This window comes from Anarrhichthys ocellatus, unplaced genomic scaffold (genome assembly GCF_004355925.1).
Source record: "Anarrhichthys ocellatus isolate YVR2014 unplaced genomic scaffold, GSC_Weel_1.0 scaffold5, whole genome shotgun sequence".
In the NCBI taxonomy this organism is placed as follows: domain Eukaryota; kingdom Metazoa; phylum Chordata; class Actinopteri; order Perciformes; family Anarhichadidae; genus Anarrhichthys; species Anarrhichthys ocellatus.
The window spans coordinates 2,209,958-2,226,174 of NW_022280035.1; the positions used below are offsets into that span (position 1 = coordinate 2,209,958).

General features: G+C 46.9%; 1 protein-coding gene across 3 annotated transcripts in view; it reads right to left on the reverse strand.

The window, feature by feature from the left end:
• LOC116382064 (serine/threonine-protein kinase WNK2) overlaps positions 1–16,217 on the reverse strand; it is a 39,826-nt gene that overhangs the window by 12,741 nt on the left and 10,868 nt on the right. Inside the window, exons 3-15 of one of the 3 annotated variants that reach the window (XM_031844744.1) lie at positions 12,640–12,812; positions 11,472–11,692; positions 11,226–11,383; positions 8,938–9,026; positions 8,221–8,440; positions 5,903–6,179; positions 5,694–5,809; positions 4,530–5,447; positions 2,824–3,909; positions 2,665–2,703; positions 1,973–2,134; positions 1,347–1,748; positions 61–366 (exon numbers count right to left, since the gene is read on the reverse strand). In XM_031844744.1, coding sequence (XP_031700604.1) covers positions 61–366; positions 1,347–1,748; positions 1,973–2,134; positions 2,665–2,703; positions 2,824–3,909; positions 4,530–5,447; positions 5,694–5,809; positions 5,903–6,179; positions 8,221–8,440; positions 8,938–9,026; positions 11,226–11,383; positions 11,472–11,692; positions 12,640–12,812 — 4,167 coding nt within the window. The remainder of the gene's footprint in view (positions 1–60; positions 367–1,346; positions 1,749–1,972; positions 2,135–2,664; positions 2,704–2,823; positions 3,910–4,529; positions 5,448–5,693; positions 5,810–5,902; positions 6,180–8,220; positions 8,441–8,937; positions 9,027–11,225; positions 11,384–11,471; positions 11,693–12,639; positions 12,813–16,217) is intronic. The other 2 variants (XM_031844745.1, XM_031844746.1) reach the window with 2 other exon arrangements.

Here is a 16,217-nt window from a genome sequence, read left to right on the forward strand (position 1 = left end):
GCAGAGGAGGAAATATAAAATGAGTACTAAAGAACGTGGAAGTGAGTCATATGGCCATACCTCCATGTTGGTCTCTGTTGGACCCTGACCTGCAGCTCCGGTGAGACTACTGAGCTGTTTCTGCTGACTCAGACTGGAACTGGCAGACCCAGATAATGCTTTCTGAGAGTCAGAGGGTTGCAGTACAGGAAGCTGGCTCTGAACCTGACTCTGGGCCTGTGGGGCCAGCTGGCATGGGTTCTTGCTCTCCAGCTGGGCAGCAGTGGTGACCGCGCTCACGTCGGACCCGTTCTGCAAAGGTGAGAAGACTGCAGCTTGGCTGAGCTGAGCAGAGGGGACGAGCTCAGGATGGCCGACCTGCGCCTGCTGGGAAGACAAACAAAATAACACAATTTTATTAAACATAATTATGTTATCTTGGAAGACTGAATCCTTTGCAGACATTTTGAGATATTAAATCTTTTGACTGTTGTGCCGTTTCTTGATTAAAAAAAAATGTCCTCGAACTTCTATATTCTACAGGGTTTTCATTTATGAAGTACAGTGACTATAACAACACTGATTTTCTCATCTGCATTATTTAATTAAGTTACTACAAGGAACTTTCATTTTGTGTTGATTTTGGCAGCCCCTGCGGACAAAAGTGGTTGTGTTTCCGCGCATCAGAGTCCCTTTAGAAAACCTCTATCTTTACTGCAGCAGGGTCTGACAGTCTGCCCCGCTCAGTCCTGGTTCTGCCATGACTCCCTTCACTTCAGCGGGCCCAGCAATACGGCCTGGGTCTCCAGCAGCGTGGTGTCGATGTATGCTCCCTGCAAGGACCGGCAGAGCAGCGAGGAGTAGCTCTGCTCCTGGCTGGAGGAGGAGCTGCAGCTGCTGCTGCCGGCCGCTAAGCTCTCCTCCTCTCGCCGTAGCTCCGACTGCAGGTCGAAGGCAGGGAAGCCGGCTCTGAGTCTGTCCACGGTGGACTGGTTGCTGCTGGAGTCTGAGCCGAAGAAATTTCTGGTGAACCTGCATGATGTCATCTGATTTTGCGCAGAATCCAACCGATGACACACAAAGAATAGCTGTAGAAATAGGCAATCATCTCGCTGACTCGCTTGTTAACTTATGTAGGTCATATAAAGGCATCAGTATTAAACTGAGACGGTTACATAACCAGTTAAAAGTTCCTCGCAGTAACTTTAATATGTAAACTGTGATTAGCCTTCAGCCACAGAACAACAGCACAGTGGCCATAAAAACAAAGCTTTTTGAAACAATCTGACAGAGATTATCACAAGCAAAGGTTCCAGTTCACACCCTCTTGGTAAACATCTGCACTCCACAGCAGCCAACATAATTACCTGCATCAGAGGCTGAGTGCTGCCATTTGTGGGAGGGTGTGTGTTCTGGCACGGGGCAGTGTGTGTGTGTAAGGGGTGGGTGGATGCTGCCGATATAAACGCAGGTTGTGAATGAGAAGCTTCAGCTCTAACACTCTGCTGCTGCAGAACAGAGGTGTGCTGGTGCTGTGGGGATGTGGGTCCCAGCACGGGTGAGGGAGAAGGCATAAGGGACACCGGGACGGGTGAAACTAACATGTTTTTAATGTGCAGAGGAGAAAGGGGGAAGACAGAGGGGGTCACAGTCTGTCCAGGAGAAAGGAAGATGTGATTGAGAGAAGAGGAGGTTGAAGGGTGAGGGTAGGAGGATTCACAGTCAGTCACAGCTGTCATCACCTGGATTGTGGGGTACTGTGAAGGAAACTGAAGGGAAAATAAAGAAAAGGAAGAAACAGGAAAATCAAATAATAAATAATCTAGAGAGCAAAGATCAAACACAGGAGGACGCTGCATCAAGATAACTTGCGTCTAATCCATATTGTTATTGGTCTGTAAAATCCAAGATAGAAAAAAAACTATATCTCGGACACAAGGAGAATGAACGGATATTATCCAGGGCAGATATCAGTGAAAGCTGCAGACTATACCTGGGATGGATGTGTTGGTGGGAGAGAGTTTGAAATCTGCAGAGGTTGGAGTTGTTGGTGGACAGTTCCCTGAGCCATCGACTGTTGAGGAGGCAGTACCTGGCCACCTGACACCTGTCCATCTTGTCCAAGCTGAGAAATGCAATGACCAGCAGGAATATTCTACAGAAGAACAAAAAGAGATAAAAAAAAAAAAAAAAAAGGAGCGAGGAAGTTCAATAATGGCAGAGCTTCCAGTTTCATCTCTTCGTTTGGAAATCTGCATTTCCTGCTATTGACCCAGATCAGAATAGCTCACATTTCCCATCCTGTCCCTAAGCCTGGAATCAGTCTGAACCTGCTGCACGAGCTGGAGCACAGTGTACAGCAAAGCAGACGCAGACCAAGCCTGGGAGGGCTGGCGTATGCAGCGGCTAAGACCACTGTTATTGTTTTCATTACTGTTTCCAACAACTTGCTGTCGGCTGTTGTCTGAGAGAACTCCTGTTGAGCCGGTCATATTTTCATTCACCTACTGGCCACCAGCGCAGCTGCTTCCAATTCAGAACCAGGCACCATAATATGAGTAGCTCCAAAAGTAATAACGGCACTGCCATAAATAATCATGTTTTCTTGTTTAAGTGCATTCGTTTTCTGTCCCTCCAACATTGAGTCCCACAGTGACAAATTGTGTTGAGACAAAGGCGTTCTACCTGGTTCAGGATAGCAGCGATGCAAAGATAGGGTTGAAACTGATGAAAAATGAAAACAGGGCGAGGTCAGAGGAGGGCAAACCGACATGAAACTCAGAACTGGGGCACCATGTATGCCGCCTTGCTACGATATTCCGTCTAGTGATTATCAACACTCACCTGTTGTGCTCCGTAGGTCTGTGGAGCACCAGAAGACTGTGCAGACAGGTACTGGCTCTGAGCGCTGAGGGCAGAATATGCATAGCTCTGCGAGGCAGCGTCAGGTAGTCCGACAGCAGGGTAACTCTGGTGTGTGGCTTCAACCGGCACTGTCGGGTGAAGCTGAGAAGCTGAGGTCTGAATCTGTTGGACTGTAGACTGGGATACATCCTGGCTCTGTTGGGGAGCCGCGGTCTGCATGGCCGTCTGACTGTGCTTCTGTAGAGTTGGGGCGTGTACCTGTTGCTGACTAGCAGTCTGCTGACTTTGAGACAGGTGGGTAGGCTGTTGTGCCATTTGTTGGTGCATGGTGTGCAGAGTGTCTTGGTTGTGCTGGAGTTGAGGCTGAATGTAAGCCTGCCCAGCATGTTGTGTTAGTTGTATGTTGGTCTGAGTATTCAGGTGGTGCTCTTGTTGAGTTGGCATCTGTTGGCTGTAAAGTGCTGGTGTGGAGGAGCTCTGACCAGGCTGCTGACTTGGCAGTTTGACTGCGGCTTGGACGTGTTGCAGTGCACCGGGAGCTTGTGTCGGATGACACTGGGCCATGGCTGCAACAGTCGGGGCTACAGATCCAAGAGGGTAGCCTTGTGCTGGCTGCTGTGCTGCTGCAGCAGTCTGAACTGGAGCGGGACATCCTGAAGCAGAGTGAGCCTGTTGTTGAGTTGGGCCCACGCATTTCTGACAAGTCTGTTGCACATTCAAAGGGAAAGTCAAAGCGCTTGCTGCTCCGGCCTGCTGCTGTTGGTGGCCTGGTGCTTGGTAGCTCTGTGCGACATGTTGCTGCTGCACAGCTGATGCTGAAATATTTGCTGCAACTTGGGTCTGTTGCACACTTGGAGGTGTGTAGCTAGCAGCACCGACTGTATGCTGGATGTTGACTGAACAGAGACTAGCTGGAGCTGGTGCTGCGGCGCCGTGTTGGCAAACATACGGAGCAGCAGGGTAACTGTGTCCAGGCTGGACGTACTGCAGCGGTGTGTGCACCGATGTGCTGGAAGACGGCAGGCCATGTACAGAAGGCTGATTGTGGTGACCTGCTGAACTGGCCTAAGGACACAAAGGAGAGAAATTCAAATTAGCCCCTCTCTCTCTCTTTTACCAGACAAGGATACAATCCCACAAATAATAGGTATGTCAATTACATTACAGGATGCAAGTATAATGACAGGATGAGGGATTAAAATAAGTTAATGAAACATGTGTTTCAACAAAGAGCAGGCGGTGACAGGTGTGCGCTAAAATAAGGACACAAAAGAGAAATGGTAGGAGAGTCCGAGAGGAGGGAGATCAGACAGCCGCCCCACCACCTCCAATCATAGGCCATCTATCCAGGGCAAGCCAAGGGGCAAGACAGGTGTAACATTGGGCCAGTAAAGCAGAAAGGAAACTGTTAATGTCTAGTTCAGCTCTAGAAGGGATTGGTTGAGGTTAATCAGCAGGAGAACGTGGTCTATTAGAGATTGTTCCATCGTCCTCCGACAGGATCAAGCTTATGATTTTTAAGAAGACAGTCAGCTCTGTAGGCCTATGCAGGTAGCGAGACTCAGACAGTAGACAAGATCAGGAGGAGATCAGACCAGCTCCATGCAGAATAACGCTTCATCTCCTATAGGCGGGGAGAGTTCAGTTAAGCAGTTGGCCCCACATGGGACACCAATGTGACCTACCACTCCGACAGCTCTGGTAACTTGATGCTCTCGGGCACAGAGTCTATCCTCGCAGTCCTGGATGGGTTCTTGGTCTCCAACCAAACCGTCACCCAGCGGATGACTCTTCAGGCCGTCGTCTCCATCACTGCGCGCCGGCCTGTGGGCAGCCGAGGAGTGCAGCAGGGAGGCTTGGGTGGGTGTGGCAGGACAAGGGGCTGCTTTGCGGCTGATTATGTTGAACAGGGACTGCTGCAGCAGCGAGAAATCATAACAATCACTCAAACCTTTCAGCCGTCCGCAACCGGGAGTGGTCATTGCTCCAATGGAGGATGTTTTCTGCCTTAAGTCACACGGACAGTGGTGTGTTGGCACGGCACCAGAAGGACGGCGGTGGCTCCCTTCCCGTGACCTTAGAAGAAGCAAAGAGAGGCAAGCCTGGCACACGTGGCCTCTGTGCGCCGCAAAATGGTGGTTATGATGAGCGGTGAGACTCAGAAGACTACTGAGGTCAGAGTGTCTTCGTTCACTTGGCACAGGCAGTGTTGAGTTCTCACTGGTGGCGTCTGATGACGGTCTGATTGGTGTGTCACTAAAGCGGCGGTGCTCAGAGGGTGAAGGGACAGGGAAGGCCTGCAGTTCTGGCAGAATACTCTGGAAGGGGAACCCACCCGTGGCCTCCGAGTGAAGCTCTGGAGGGTCGACTTCCAACCGGTTCTCCGGTGCCGTCGGGGTGGGACTGATTGATCTCCGTGACTGAATGAGAGCATGGAGTTGAGTAATTTGGTTTGCCCTGCGAGTGTCAAGAACTGGGGCGCTTCCTCTTCGGGCTGCAGCTCCTAAACGGGTCCTGAGCTCCGGGCTCAGTGTTGGCCCCCAAACTTGCCCCTTTTCACAGGAGTGAGGTCGATCTGTTGGAGAAGGGCTACTGCTCTGGCACTGATCAGGAGGAGCAACCCAAAAGCAAAACACAATATGAAGAGATGAGGACAAACACACGTGAATGTATGAGAAAAACATCTGCATCTAATATGCATGACTGTCCAGAAATGTGTTGACTGTGGATTCAGTGCCTGTGCTCAGCTCCAAGGCCACGTGAGCGAGGGCTGCTTTCAAACAGTGTGTGTTTTGATTAATCCGAATGTGCATGGTCCACCTGGGTGTGTGTATGCTCCTGATACACACCTGCTGTGTTGCCATAGTAATAGGCTCCAGCAGGGACTGGTAGAGGACACTCTGCTGGCTGCTGTGGGAGTCCGAGTACACAGTGGAGCCCATGCCACTGTCGAGTGTGCCGTCTGCTGCAGAGACGCACAGAAATCATGCACTCATTAAAAAGTCAGAGATTGAGCTCGTGTGTTTCTGAGTGGGGGGGGGGGGACAGAATCTCTTACACGTCACTGAGGTGGCACTGGCTGGTAGGTTACGCAGCCTGTTGTGCTGGTCTGCCTCCGGCTCTTCCGGCTCCAGCAAAGGCTGTCCTACATGCGCAACCCCGGCAGTGATGCCCTGTGATGGCGTCATCTGGACTCTGTGCCCGCCTTCACCTCCATCCACTGGAACCGCAGCAGACACCGTTCTCTCCCGTCTCCATTTGATCAGGGCCACGCGGTCCCTGAGCGACTTTCCCACAGTCTTAGCGTCGCTCTCGTGGAAGAAGCCCGACTCCACCTGACAAAGTAAAAAGGGGAAGAGCGTGACTTCCAGGATATTTTTAGCATGGAGCATGTGAGAGGAGAGAGAGCACATTGTGTGAGGGAGAGAGAAGGAGCAAGAGACGGAAGGGACAGAAAAATCTATTTCAAGGGGATCAGAGCAGTGGGGAAGTATCCTCTTTGTCAGCAGCTGGATTCATTGTTCACAACACAAGTGTCTAAATAACACATGTACATGCAAGAAGAAAATCTAATTCTGTCTCGACATAAAACCGCGTTTGAATTGGCTACAGAGCTTTAGCTCCTTCTGAAACTAGAGGACACTATTCAGCAGTACGAAAAGAAAATACTAGTCAAGCAGTTACTTTGTGCATATCAAAACTAATTAAACCATGTTCATTCATCTAATGTGCCGCGTACAGCACAGTGTAAATAGCACTGAACACACATAGTAGTAAGCACAGAGTAATTAGGCATCATTAGCACAGTCGGTATAAATGACCCGAAAAAAGGGAGAGCCAGGTCCATCACTGGAGACAACTCTCATCTCTCATGTTGCCTCTCTGCAGAGAAAGAACTCATTAGAGCGACTTGACATGCGAGCATGCTGGCCTACACTCCCATTGTGCTGTGCGTCCACATGTCTGCCCTCATGCCCAGGGCGGTTGTTACAGAGAGGCATTCATTTCTTTCTCCCCAGCTTGACAGTGTGGTCAAGGCCAAAACAGAAGAGATAAATAGAGGGAGAGAGTGCAGACAGGAAAGAGGGGAAGAGATGTGTGGGAGGGAGAGAGCAACAATGAAGAGGAAGACTCTTTATTAAAAAACAAGAGGCAGAAAAACAGAAGGCAAAGAAAGCTGGTCCTCACTCACTAGCCATGTTTATATTCAGTGGCCAAGCTCATTTTTTTGAAATGTTGCAATATAGGAATGAAGAAAAGAAGCGTTTCCATTAACTGGTTTGGAGCAAATAAACTCAGCTACAGCGCTAAAGGCTACACATGGCTGTAAACCGCCAGTAAACAGAGTAGAAGAAGCAGATGCTGCGAACTGGAAACAAAACAAGTCGGCTACGAGAGACACATGGAGGTCTTAAGGAATGGCGGGAAGGTGTTTCCATAACAAAGGCAAACGACACCTCAAGCGAGTCTAAAAACGTTTGGAGTGAAATTTAGCTGTTTCCAAACAGCGTTTCTAATAATCCGTTAATGGAAACACGGCTGTTGTCTCACAGTCGTTGGATAAATTTGATAATTGAGTATTAAACAAAACACTCGTATTTTGAATAATCTGAGGGACAGTGATTAATATACAGCTGACACATCTCACTCCTTTACTTACACATGATGTAGAGGTTTATAGTCTACACTGAAAAAAGATCCTGGTTTCAGATGTCTCACTGAAGACTTTCTCTCTCTCGTATTTCTGATGTACCCATTTCAGTTTCCCCATCCAAACCTGCTCATACCTGGCAACGACTGTTTGTATTCTCCATCTGAAGTCGAACGGTGTTAACTCAACCTCTTTTAATCCCACAGCCCGATAAATAATTCCATGGTGCTGCAGAATGTTTGATGACAGTTATAAAGGCTTGAGGTGGGTATAATCATGGCTCCCACACAGAGTGTTTCTGGGCCAGGGTTTTATTGCAGGGCCTGTGGGAGCCTTATCTGATGGTGTTCACGAGAGAAAACCACATCAAAAAAACAAGGAAAAAAAAATAAAAAATCACTGTATTCCTGGAAGAGCAGAGTAAGTTATCTCTGACAATCTGCATCTGAATGCATTCCCCAATGATGAGATACGAGTAACGCCAGCAGCCAGAACACACTAAGCCAGGCAGGCAAAATGCATAACCAGCATGGGTTCAAACTACTTTATTACTCAAACTGAAATTAGGGAAAGAAGAAGGTTGAACCATGTGTAGATGCCATATTTTTAAGGTAGACTTATAATGTAGTAATAATGAGAAGACAAATCAAAAGGATTCTAAATCCAGATTCCTCTCAAAATATTTTACACGCATCAAATAATTATACCTTTAAATATTCACTCACCATTTCTTGTGCCACAACCTCAGGGACCTCCTTTTCCAGGTCAAACATGAACTCGATGGCTCCACTCTCCTTGTACTTTCCTTTTAACTTCTTGTGGTCCTCCACCCAAAGTTTCAGGGCTATAAAGTCCTTTTTCCCATCATCCTCCTCAGCTAGCTCAACCCTTACGCCCGTGTCCTCAGCAAAGAATGCGTGGTTCAACAGGTCCTTGATGGTGTACCTGGCAGAAGGAACAACAAAGGCACATATTGTATATTTTACTACAGCTAAAACGCTGTGTGGCACGTTCAGTTTGGCTCTCTTCTGTCGCCGTAGTGTGTGTGTGTGTGTGTGTGTGTGGGGCGCATCTGCAGTTTCAGCTCGGAGATGTGTTCAAGCGGCGGAGCATCGTAAAAACACACTTCATTCAAACTCAACGGAAACAAAATAAAACTCAGACTGCCCTCTTTCTATTGTTCCAAAAAAATAGAATTGAATAGAAGAAGCCACTGGAGGCTAATTAAGGGTCATCTTCCCCTCTGTACACAAACTCATTATGTAACAGAAATAGAGGGACACCCTGCAGACATGGTGAGGAGACTGCAGTGCTGCTGAGAGCCCAACTGTCAGCACCACAGCAATGAAGCAGGGGGAGGCGAGACAAGGCATGGAAGATGAGAGGGCACCTTGTGGGCCCTATTGGCTGGACACCGGACAATGATGGGCACAGTCACTCACCGCTCCTCTTTCTTTTGGCAGATACACTCCCCAATAATCTCCTTGATTTCAGGATCCATGACCTTGTTGTAGCTGGCGGGCTTCACTCCCTGAAGAAAGGGAAATATAAACACAACTCTGAGGACACGCCATTAAAGGATGCTGTGTTGATGAAAAATAGCAAAAAACAAAAGGAAAGAGCGCGGGGATGTTTTTTTTGTCACCCGAAATCTGATCTTTTAAGTGTCAGACACTCACACCCTGCAGGGTCGTCAACCTCGACAGAGCGCGGCAGCTGTGGTCAGCTTGAATCCATGTCAGTTGCAATGGATTCCAAAAGGCATAAAAGCGCCCAAAGAAAGCTTTCAAACCACTCCTGCAGCAGCGTCGACCTCTCTTCATCCGAGAGCTCAGTATGTGCACAAGATTATAGCTCAACACCAACATGCAGACACGACCTCGTGAGTTTGTTGGTGGGCAAGCGTGCTGATCGGTGCACGTTTGAGCAAATCTCCCGTTCCCGTTCCTGATGTTTTGCTTGTGAACTGCAATTGTAAAACAGCTGTCCTTAATTAATATGGACAGGCAGTGACAGCAGGAGTGGTTTGAGAAGCTTCTATAGACGTTTCTCCACAGTGGGTGTTTCACACACAATAGATTTTAGTTTTAACATGGTGGAATTTTTGTCAATAGAAAATGTTGTTAGCTCAGCACTCTGACCTCACTTTCTCCATCTAAGTCATAGAAGATATGCATCCTCCGTATTTACTAACTAATTATGAAGCTACATGCAGCATGTGCTCAGGGAGCAGTTTAAAGCTATCAGGGTTTCCCTTTGATCAATCTCCTATTAATATCCTGCAGTGGTCCCTGCAGGGCACTCTAACATGCATACAGTAGCAATGCAGAGAACCGTATCCAGAAGCAGCTGCACCGATGCTGCCCGAACATCAACAAAGGCCTTCTCTCTTTTTTTTTTTTTTTTTCAAACAGCAGGTGAACGAACCATATCTCAGATTTCCACACGGCTAAATCTCCAGCGTGGAAAATCAACACTCTTCATCAAATCAGGAATACTATGGCGACTTTAAACACCCCTCAATCTAAAAACAGTTTGCAGCAGCATGTTTTGCTGGCGGAGACACACTCATTGAAATGGAACACAGCCCCACTGGCTTCATCTTAAAAAAAACAATAAAAAAAAAAAAAAAAACCCACAAAGGACTCCCTCTGTGACTCCATATGGCTCGTTAAGATTCTTCCGATTATGTGGCGAAGCAGCTAAAAACATCCCAGACATCATTGCACAGTATCTCACAGGTTCACTAAGCATGACCCCGAGTTATTACTAAATGCATGCTACGATCAAGGCCTCTTTGAGAAGACTGTGGTATGAACACAATTAAAGAGTAAAACTGTATGTATGCTAGGAGAATGAGAATATTTGTGACCGTTTTGTTATTGATATATGAATACTTGATACTATTGAAATCATTAATAAATACATTGCCTACAAGTTGTTGTATACAGTGTGTGAATGCTAATGTACAATTGATGCAGGCCCTGTTTCGCCTGTACAGTTATTAATATCTCTGCCAGGATGATCATGCGATCCGTCGTGTGTGTGTGCGTGAGAGTGCACCTTGGTGTCTGTCCACGGCTAATATCAAATTCTGCTGCAGCCATCTGCATAATCTTTTGGGTGGCCAGTTATGGCTGCATACTCAAGGAGCTGTCAGGGTTGCGGTGACTCACACTTTATCAAAACATCTTTAATACTACCATTGACTCTGCCTGCTCACTCCTAACTCACTGCTCTTAATCGGCCCCCCGTCTTAAAAAGGAGCCGCTGGTGATAACACAGCTGAGTGCATCGCCGCCTCTCAGCCTCTACTCGGCTTTATTGTTTTTGGACGGTGTGTTTAGCTAAAAGCTAACGGAACTACACATACTGCTGAGTACATCGCTGCCATTCAGCCGCTGCTACGTGGGCAGACGGATTGGTGAGTTTCGTTTTATTTAGCCAAGATTGTATGAAATGAGCCGATGGCCTGCATACATCACCACTTGCTTTTAAGTTGAAATTAAGTGTTTTACAGCGCCATACAGCCCATTGGGGTCTAAACGGGGGTTTGCTAATTGTGGGCTGTATTCATTCAATCAATACAGCAGACACATCTGGCGGAGACCTCACTCTACTGAGCGCACCTTTTTGGTCTTTATCAGTTATCATTTTTGGGCCACTAAACTTTTTCCTGAATTTCTGATTTCTGAATCAAACTGGAATAATGTAGAGTATGTGGACTCACACTAGTGACTTTGCGGTATATCTGAGCAGCATTCTGACACTCGGAGTAGGGGTATTCAGAGGTGGCCATTTCTAGCATACACATGCCAAAGGCGTAGACATCCACAGCCTCATCATAGTGTTCTTCATACATCTCTGGAGCCATGAACTCTGGGGTGCCTGAACAGAAAATACCCAATAGATATGTCATTTATCTCTTTACTGGAAGAAGCATGTATCTGTAATGTTATATTTCAAAGTCTCCTACCTATGACGCTCTTAGCAAAGGAAGCCGCCTTGAGTGTTGCCAGTCCCAAATCCCCTATTTTGACCGAGCCGGTAGGTCCAGTGATAAAGATGTTGTCACATTTGAGGTCCCTGTGGATGATGGGGGGGGTTCTGGTGTGCAGAAAGTGAAGGCCTTTCAGGATCTGTCTGCACCAGCTCCTCAGCACCTTGGGCTTCATTACCTTGAAGCGCTTTAGATAGCTGTAGAGAGAGAGGGAAACGCATTACCTAACCATGAAAGGAGTTTCAAAATATATTTTCAGTAAAACATAAATAGGCTGACATTTCTATGACACACTTTAGAAATGGCAAAAGTTAGAGGTCACTTTAATCACTGTAAATATCTGCTTCATTCACAAACAGTTATTATTATTACTATTATTATCTCCGCCAGGGAATCCTGCAATTGGTTGTGTGTGTGCGACTCACCACTAGTGAGTGTGCACCTCTGTGTCTGTCCACGGCTTATCTTTCATGCTGCTGCAGCAAACTGCTGAATATTGTGGGTGGCCTGTTGTGGCTGCATGCTGAAGGACCTCTCGTGGTCACGGTGACTCACACTTTCTCAAAACACCTTTTATTGCCTGTTTTATACAGCCATTGACTGCTTGCTGACTCCTCACTCACTACTCCTCACAGGCCCCCGGCCGGTAGGGGCCGCTAGTGATAACACAGCCGAGTGAATCTCCGATCCCCCATCTGCTACTCTGCTTGCATACATCCCAGCTTGTTTTTGAGTTTGAATGAAGTGTGTTTTACTTTACCACCCATTGGTTGCGTACATCAGTGGTTGTTAGCCGGCTCCCTTTTATTGTTTTGTACGGTTTGTTTGGCTAACTGCTGACGGATCTAATGCTACAAGTACACACACTGCTGAAATTCTCCCACAGCTTTGCGAGTTCCATTTAGTTTTTGGCAAGATTGCATGACGTGTCTTATACGGCGACCTCGAGCCCATTCCTTGTATTCAACGCCGCTTGTTTTTGAAGTGTGTTTTAGGACGCCTCACAGGCCAATTGTGGGTTTTATTAATTCAATAACACAATACAGCAGTTGTGGTTGACACACCTGGTGGAGATCTGCACTCTATTGAGGGCACCTTTCTAGGGTGATTTTTTAGAGTCGTCTCTGCCTTCAACTGTACTCACGTCTTTAGCGTTCCCGACGTCATGAGCTCCGTTACCAACACAATGTACTTCTTCCCTTTAAGGGGCGACTCCCAAAAGTCATAGAAACGGACAATGTTGGGATGTTGAAGGCCCTTCAACATCTCTGCCTCCTCCTTAAAGCGCTGACGTTCCACTTTCGACAGCTTGCGATCCTAGAGGAAAGACGACAGATGCAGCAGAAAGAAGACGTGAATATGAAGGCCTAATGATAAGATACTTGTTCCAACATATTTCCTTCACACGAACGACCAGATGGAAGAGGCTTTCACCCTGAACTCATCTCCCTGCACATTTTAAATTCATGCATCCAGTATGTTTTAGCAAGTGGGAAAGAGTCAGTCATTGAGTCGTCTACACGTCTTTAATTAGACCGTATGTGTATCAAAGCAGATAACAGTGTGTGTGTTTGGAAAGAATCCAAATGAGTGGCTTTCTTAGGCAGAAAACATATCATGCATGTGTGTGATATGCATTAAAACGACTTTTTATTTAATACCAGTCAGATGTGACCTTACTCACAGAGGCTTTAGAAAGAGACATTAAAAGGGTGACTTTGGGGGGGGATGAACATTCACATGGTCACACCCACTACCCACTGCAGCTAAAGGTTATGTGTCATCGATCTCTTTCATCTTCCTCCATCTCTCCTTCACTTGCTTGCTCCCTCTCTCTTCCGCTACCTTTTGCTCCTCTACCCCCTCCTCCCCCATATCTGCAATCCGTCTCTGCACCCCTAACACCGACCACTCCCTTTCTCCGGAAGCAAACATCCCCCCGCACACACACACACACACACACACACACACACACACACACACACACCCTCGGTAAGCGATGCCGCTCAACCCCTTCCCTCTCCGGTTCTCTGTGAGGCTGACCCCGCTCTGAGAGCAGAACCACCATGGCGACAACTTATGTAACAAACACGCGCGCACACTCAGCACTTAGCGAGAGGACTTGAAAGCACGACCCCACCCACCCCTCACGGAGACGGACGACACCGACGGTGGAATGCGATGAGCACAACGTAGCGAGATTAAATCTATTCAATTATTCAACCACAGCGAGATGAAAATGCACAACAAATACAAAAATCAGCCTGAATAACCTAAAAAATTAACTATGACGCAAGACGCGCTGTGATGTGACGATAAAGCAGTGTGTGTGTGTGTGTGTGTGACTGTGATTTATTAGGTTTTGTGTGCAAGTGTGTGGGGGGTGGGGATTTTCACTGCACTCTTCTGAAGAGCCATGAATAATTCAGTTCTGCAGAGAACCTTTTCTACTGAGGCGAGCTGAGCGATGGAGGGCTGGTGCCGCCCAAGTTGGGCTGGGTTATCCCCAAGCGCTCTCTGCTGCATGAGAGCAGCACTCGGACTGAAGTTTACCTGAACCACAGGTCTGAAAGGAGGAGAGACACTGACGGCTTAGAGCAGATTTGAACCCTTTAGCACTGCAGCTTTCCTCCCTCCTCTCTTCTCCCCCACATCCCCCTTTCATCTTTCCTCCTCCCTCCTCCTCTCATCATCTTGGCGCTCATCTTTCAGGAATCCCGCTGCTGTTCGTAAATAACACCCCAACGGAGTGTTCCCCAAGTCCCAATCAAACTCCCCACAGACACCGCCGTCCGCTCTCCTACTTCTGTTTCCCCTCTCAGCAGCCGTTGGGGCTGCTGCATAATTCAGAAGCCACATGTAGGCTCAGAGGTGTTGTGCACAGCATGGAGGGGATACACAGACGGATACATATGCACACTGAGGCAGACACCTGAAGTATGCCGCTCCCAAGACATGGCATCGCGGCAAGCAATTGGCAAATGAGATTCATTAGTAGCTTCATAGTTACTGTGAGGGGTGTGTGACTGATCGTTTCATTACATTTGAAAATCGCAAAGCGCTGCAAACGCGCGCTGCATGAATGTTTTCAGAGTCGTATCAGGCCGGTGCTGCACACATGGCTAAAGAAAAGGCTCAGCTGGCCAGAGCAGAATGTGGAGCCGCCCAGGCGAGGTTAAACACACACACACACACACACACACACACACACACAGAACACCATACGGGGCAGCAAGGACAGGAAAATGGATTGTGACATTAGCAGTAAGCATTGTATAAAGCTGTGCTTGACTTACATCTGTGTGCTGGACTGTATTAGTTCCCCGGCTACAGGTACACAGACATATGGGACCAGGTTATAGATTAACACATTAGTCCTGGGAGGTTTGCAGGCTAATATACCATGCAAAACTATGTGTTCAAATCAAGTTTCCGGCGTAATGTCCCATGTTATCGTTAATGCATGCTGTTCGTTTAAGAAGAAAGCGCTCTTATTGTGGAGAGATCGGCTCAGGGACTTGAACGCAGCTTTTTCGAGTCTTCTGGATTCAGTTGCTCCTCTAACTACTAAAACTAGACAGTCAAATATTTCTACTATGATGAACAACTGGTTCTGCTCTACTAAAACTAGACAGTCAAATATTTCTACCATGATGAACAACTGGTTCTGCTCAAACATCACAAACACCAGTGAGGCAAGACATTGTTTCGCTGACAACAGAATGACACGGCACATTTGTCCCTGCAGTGACTGCACTTTTTGCTTGATAGAAAGAAAACGTAGCTAAGTGCCACAGGGACTGAGAGGGTTTATATCAGGGTGAGCGTTGACTATTGATTATTATTATGAAACCTTGTGGAGTGTATTAATAACAATAACTCACATTTGTCATCATACACAACGGTCACACCCAGAGACTGACCCACAAACGCAGAAAAGGTGAGTCATGAGTCGTGATTTATCAAGATGGATTCGTCACATAACTGAAAACTACATATTACAAATTAAGGGTGTGGCCTTTAGCCTAAAAAAAATAATATTTCAGTCGGCTGAGAGCAGATAAACAGACAATAACCACTTTCTATTCAATTAGTTTATTACTGTAAAATGTTGAATACAACAAAATCAATGAAATATGTGATGAGCAAAATGAAATTAGTATGTTGATTAGTCTCTTGTATTAATGGGACTTTATTTTTCACCAATAAAAGGTGGGTACCATCACATGTGTGTGTGTTGCTGTGTTTATAAATCAAAAACAATCCGTCTTATGTTGTGCGGGACTGGATCATTATTATCAACCCCAGAAAAGTGTCACAGAGAAAAGGCGAGTAGCAAAGCACTGAGGCAAAGGTAACAGGCTTTTTCTCTAGGAAGACGTCGAAAGACTATAAAGTTTTTGGACGTTGGCCCAGATGAGGCTATAAAATGAGCAAGCAGCTGACCCAAGTCTCCATCCAGACACCACCCAGTCTGTTTAATGTAGAGCTGCGTATTCTCACAGTAGCCCCGATGAGACCACAAGAGTTCACAGGTTCTCACCTAATATTCAAATCTTTAAAATCAGTCACAGTCAACCAGTGAGATCCACAACCGACTGAAGTAAACTTACTGCGAGAGCAACAGGTTTCATCATTGGTCCCAATTATAACAGCAAAATAACACACAAAAAATCAATGTCGTCTCGCCACAGCTTTGTGGTGCTAATTACAGTTTCCTGC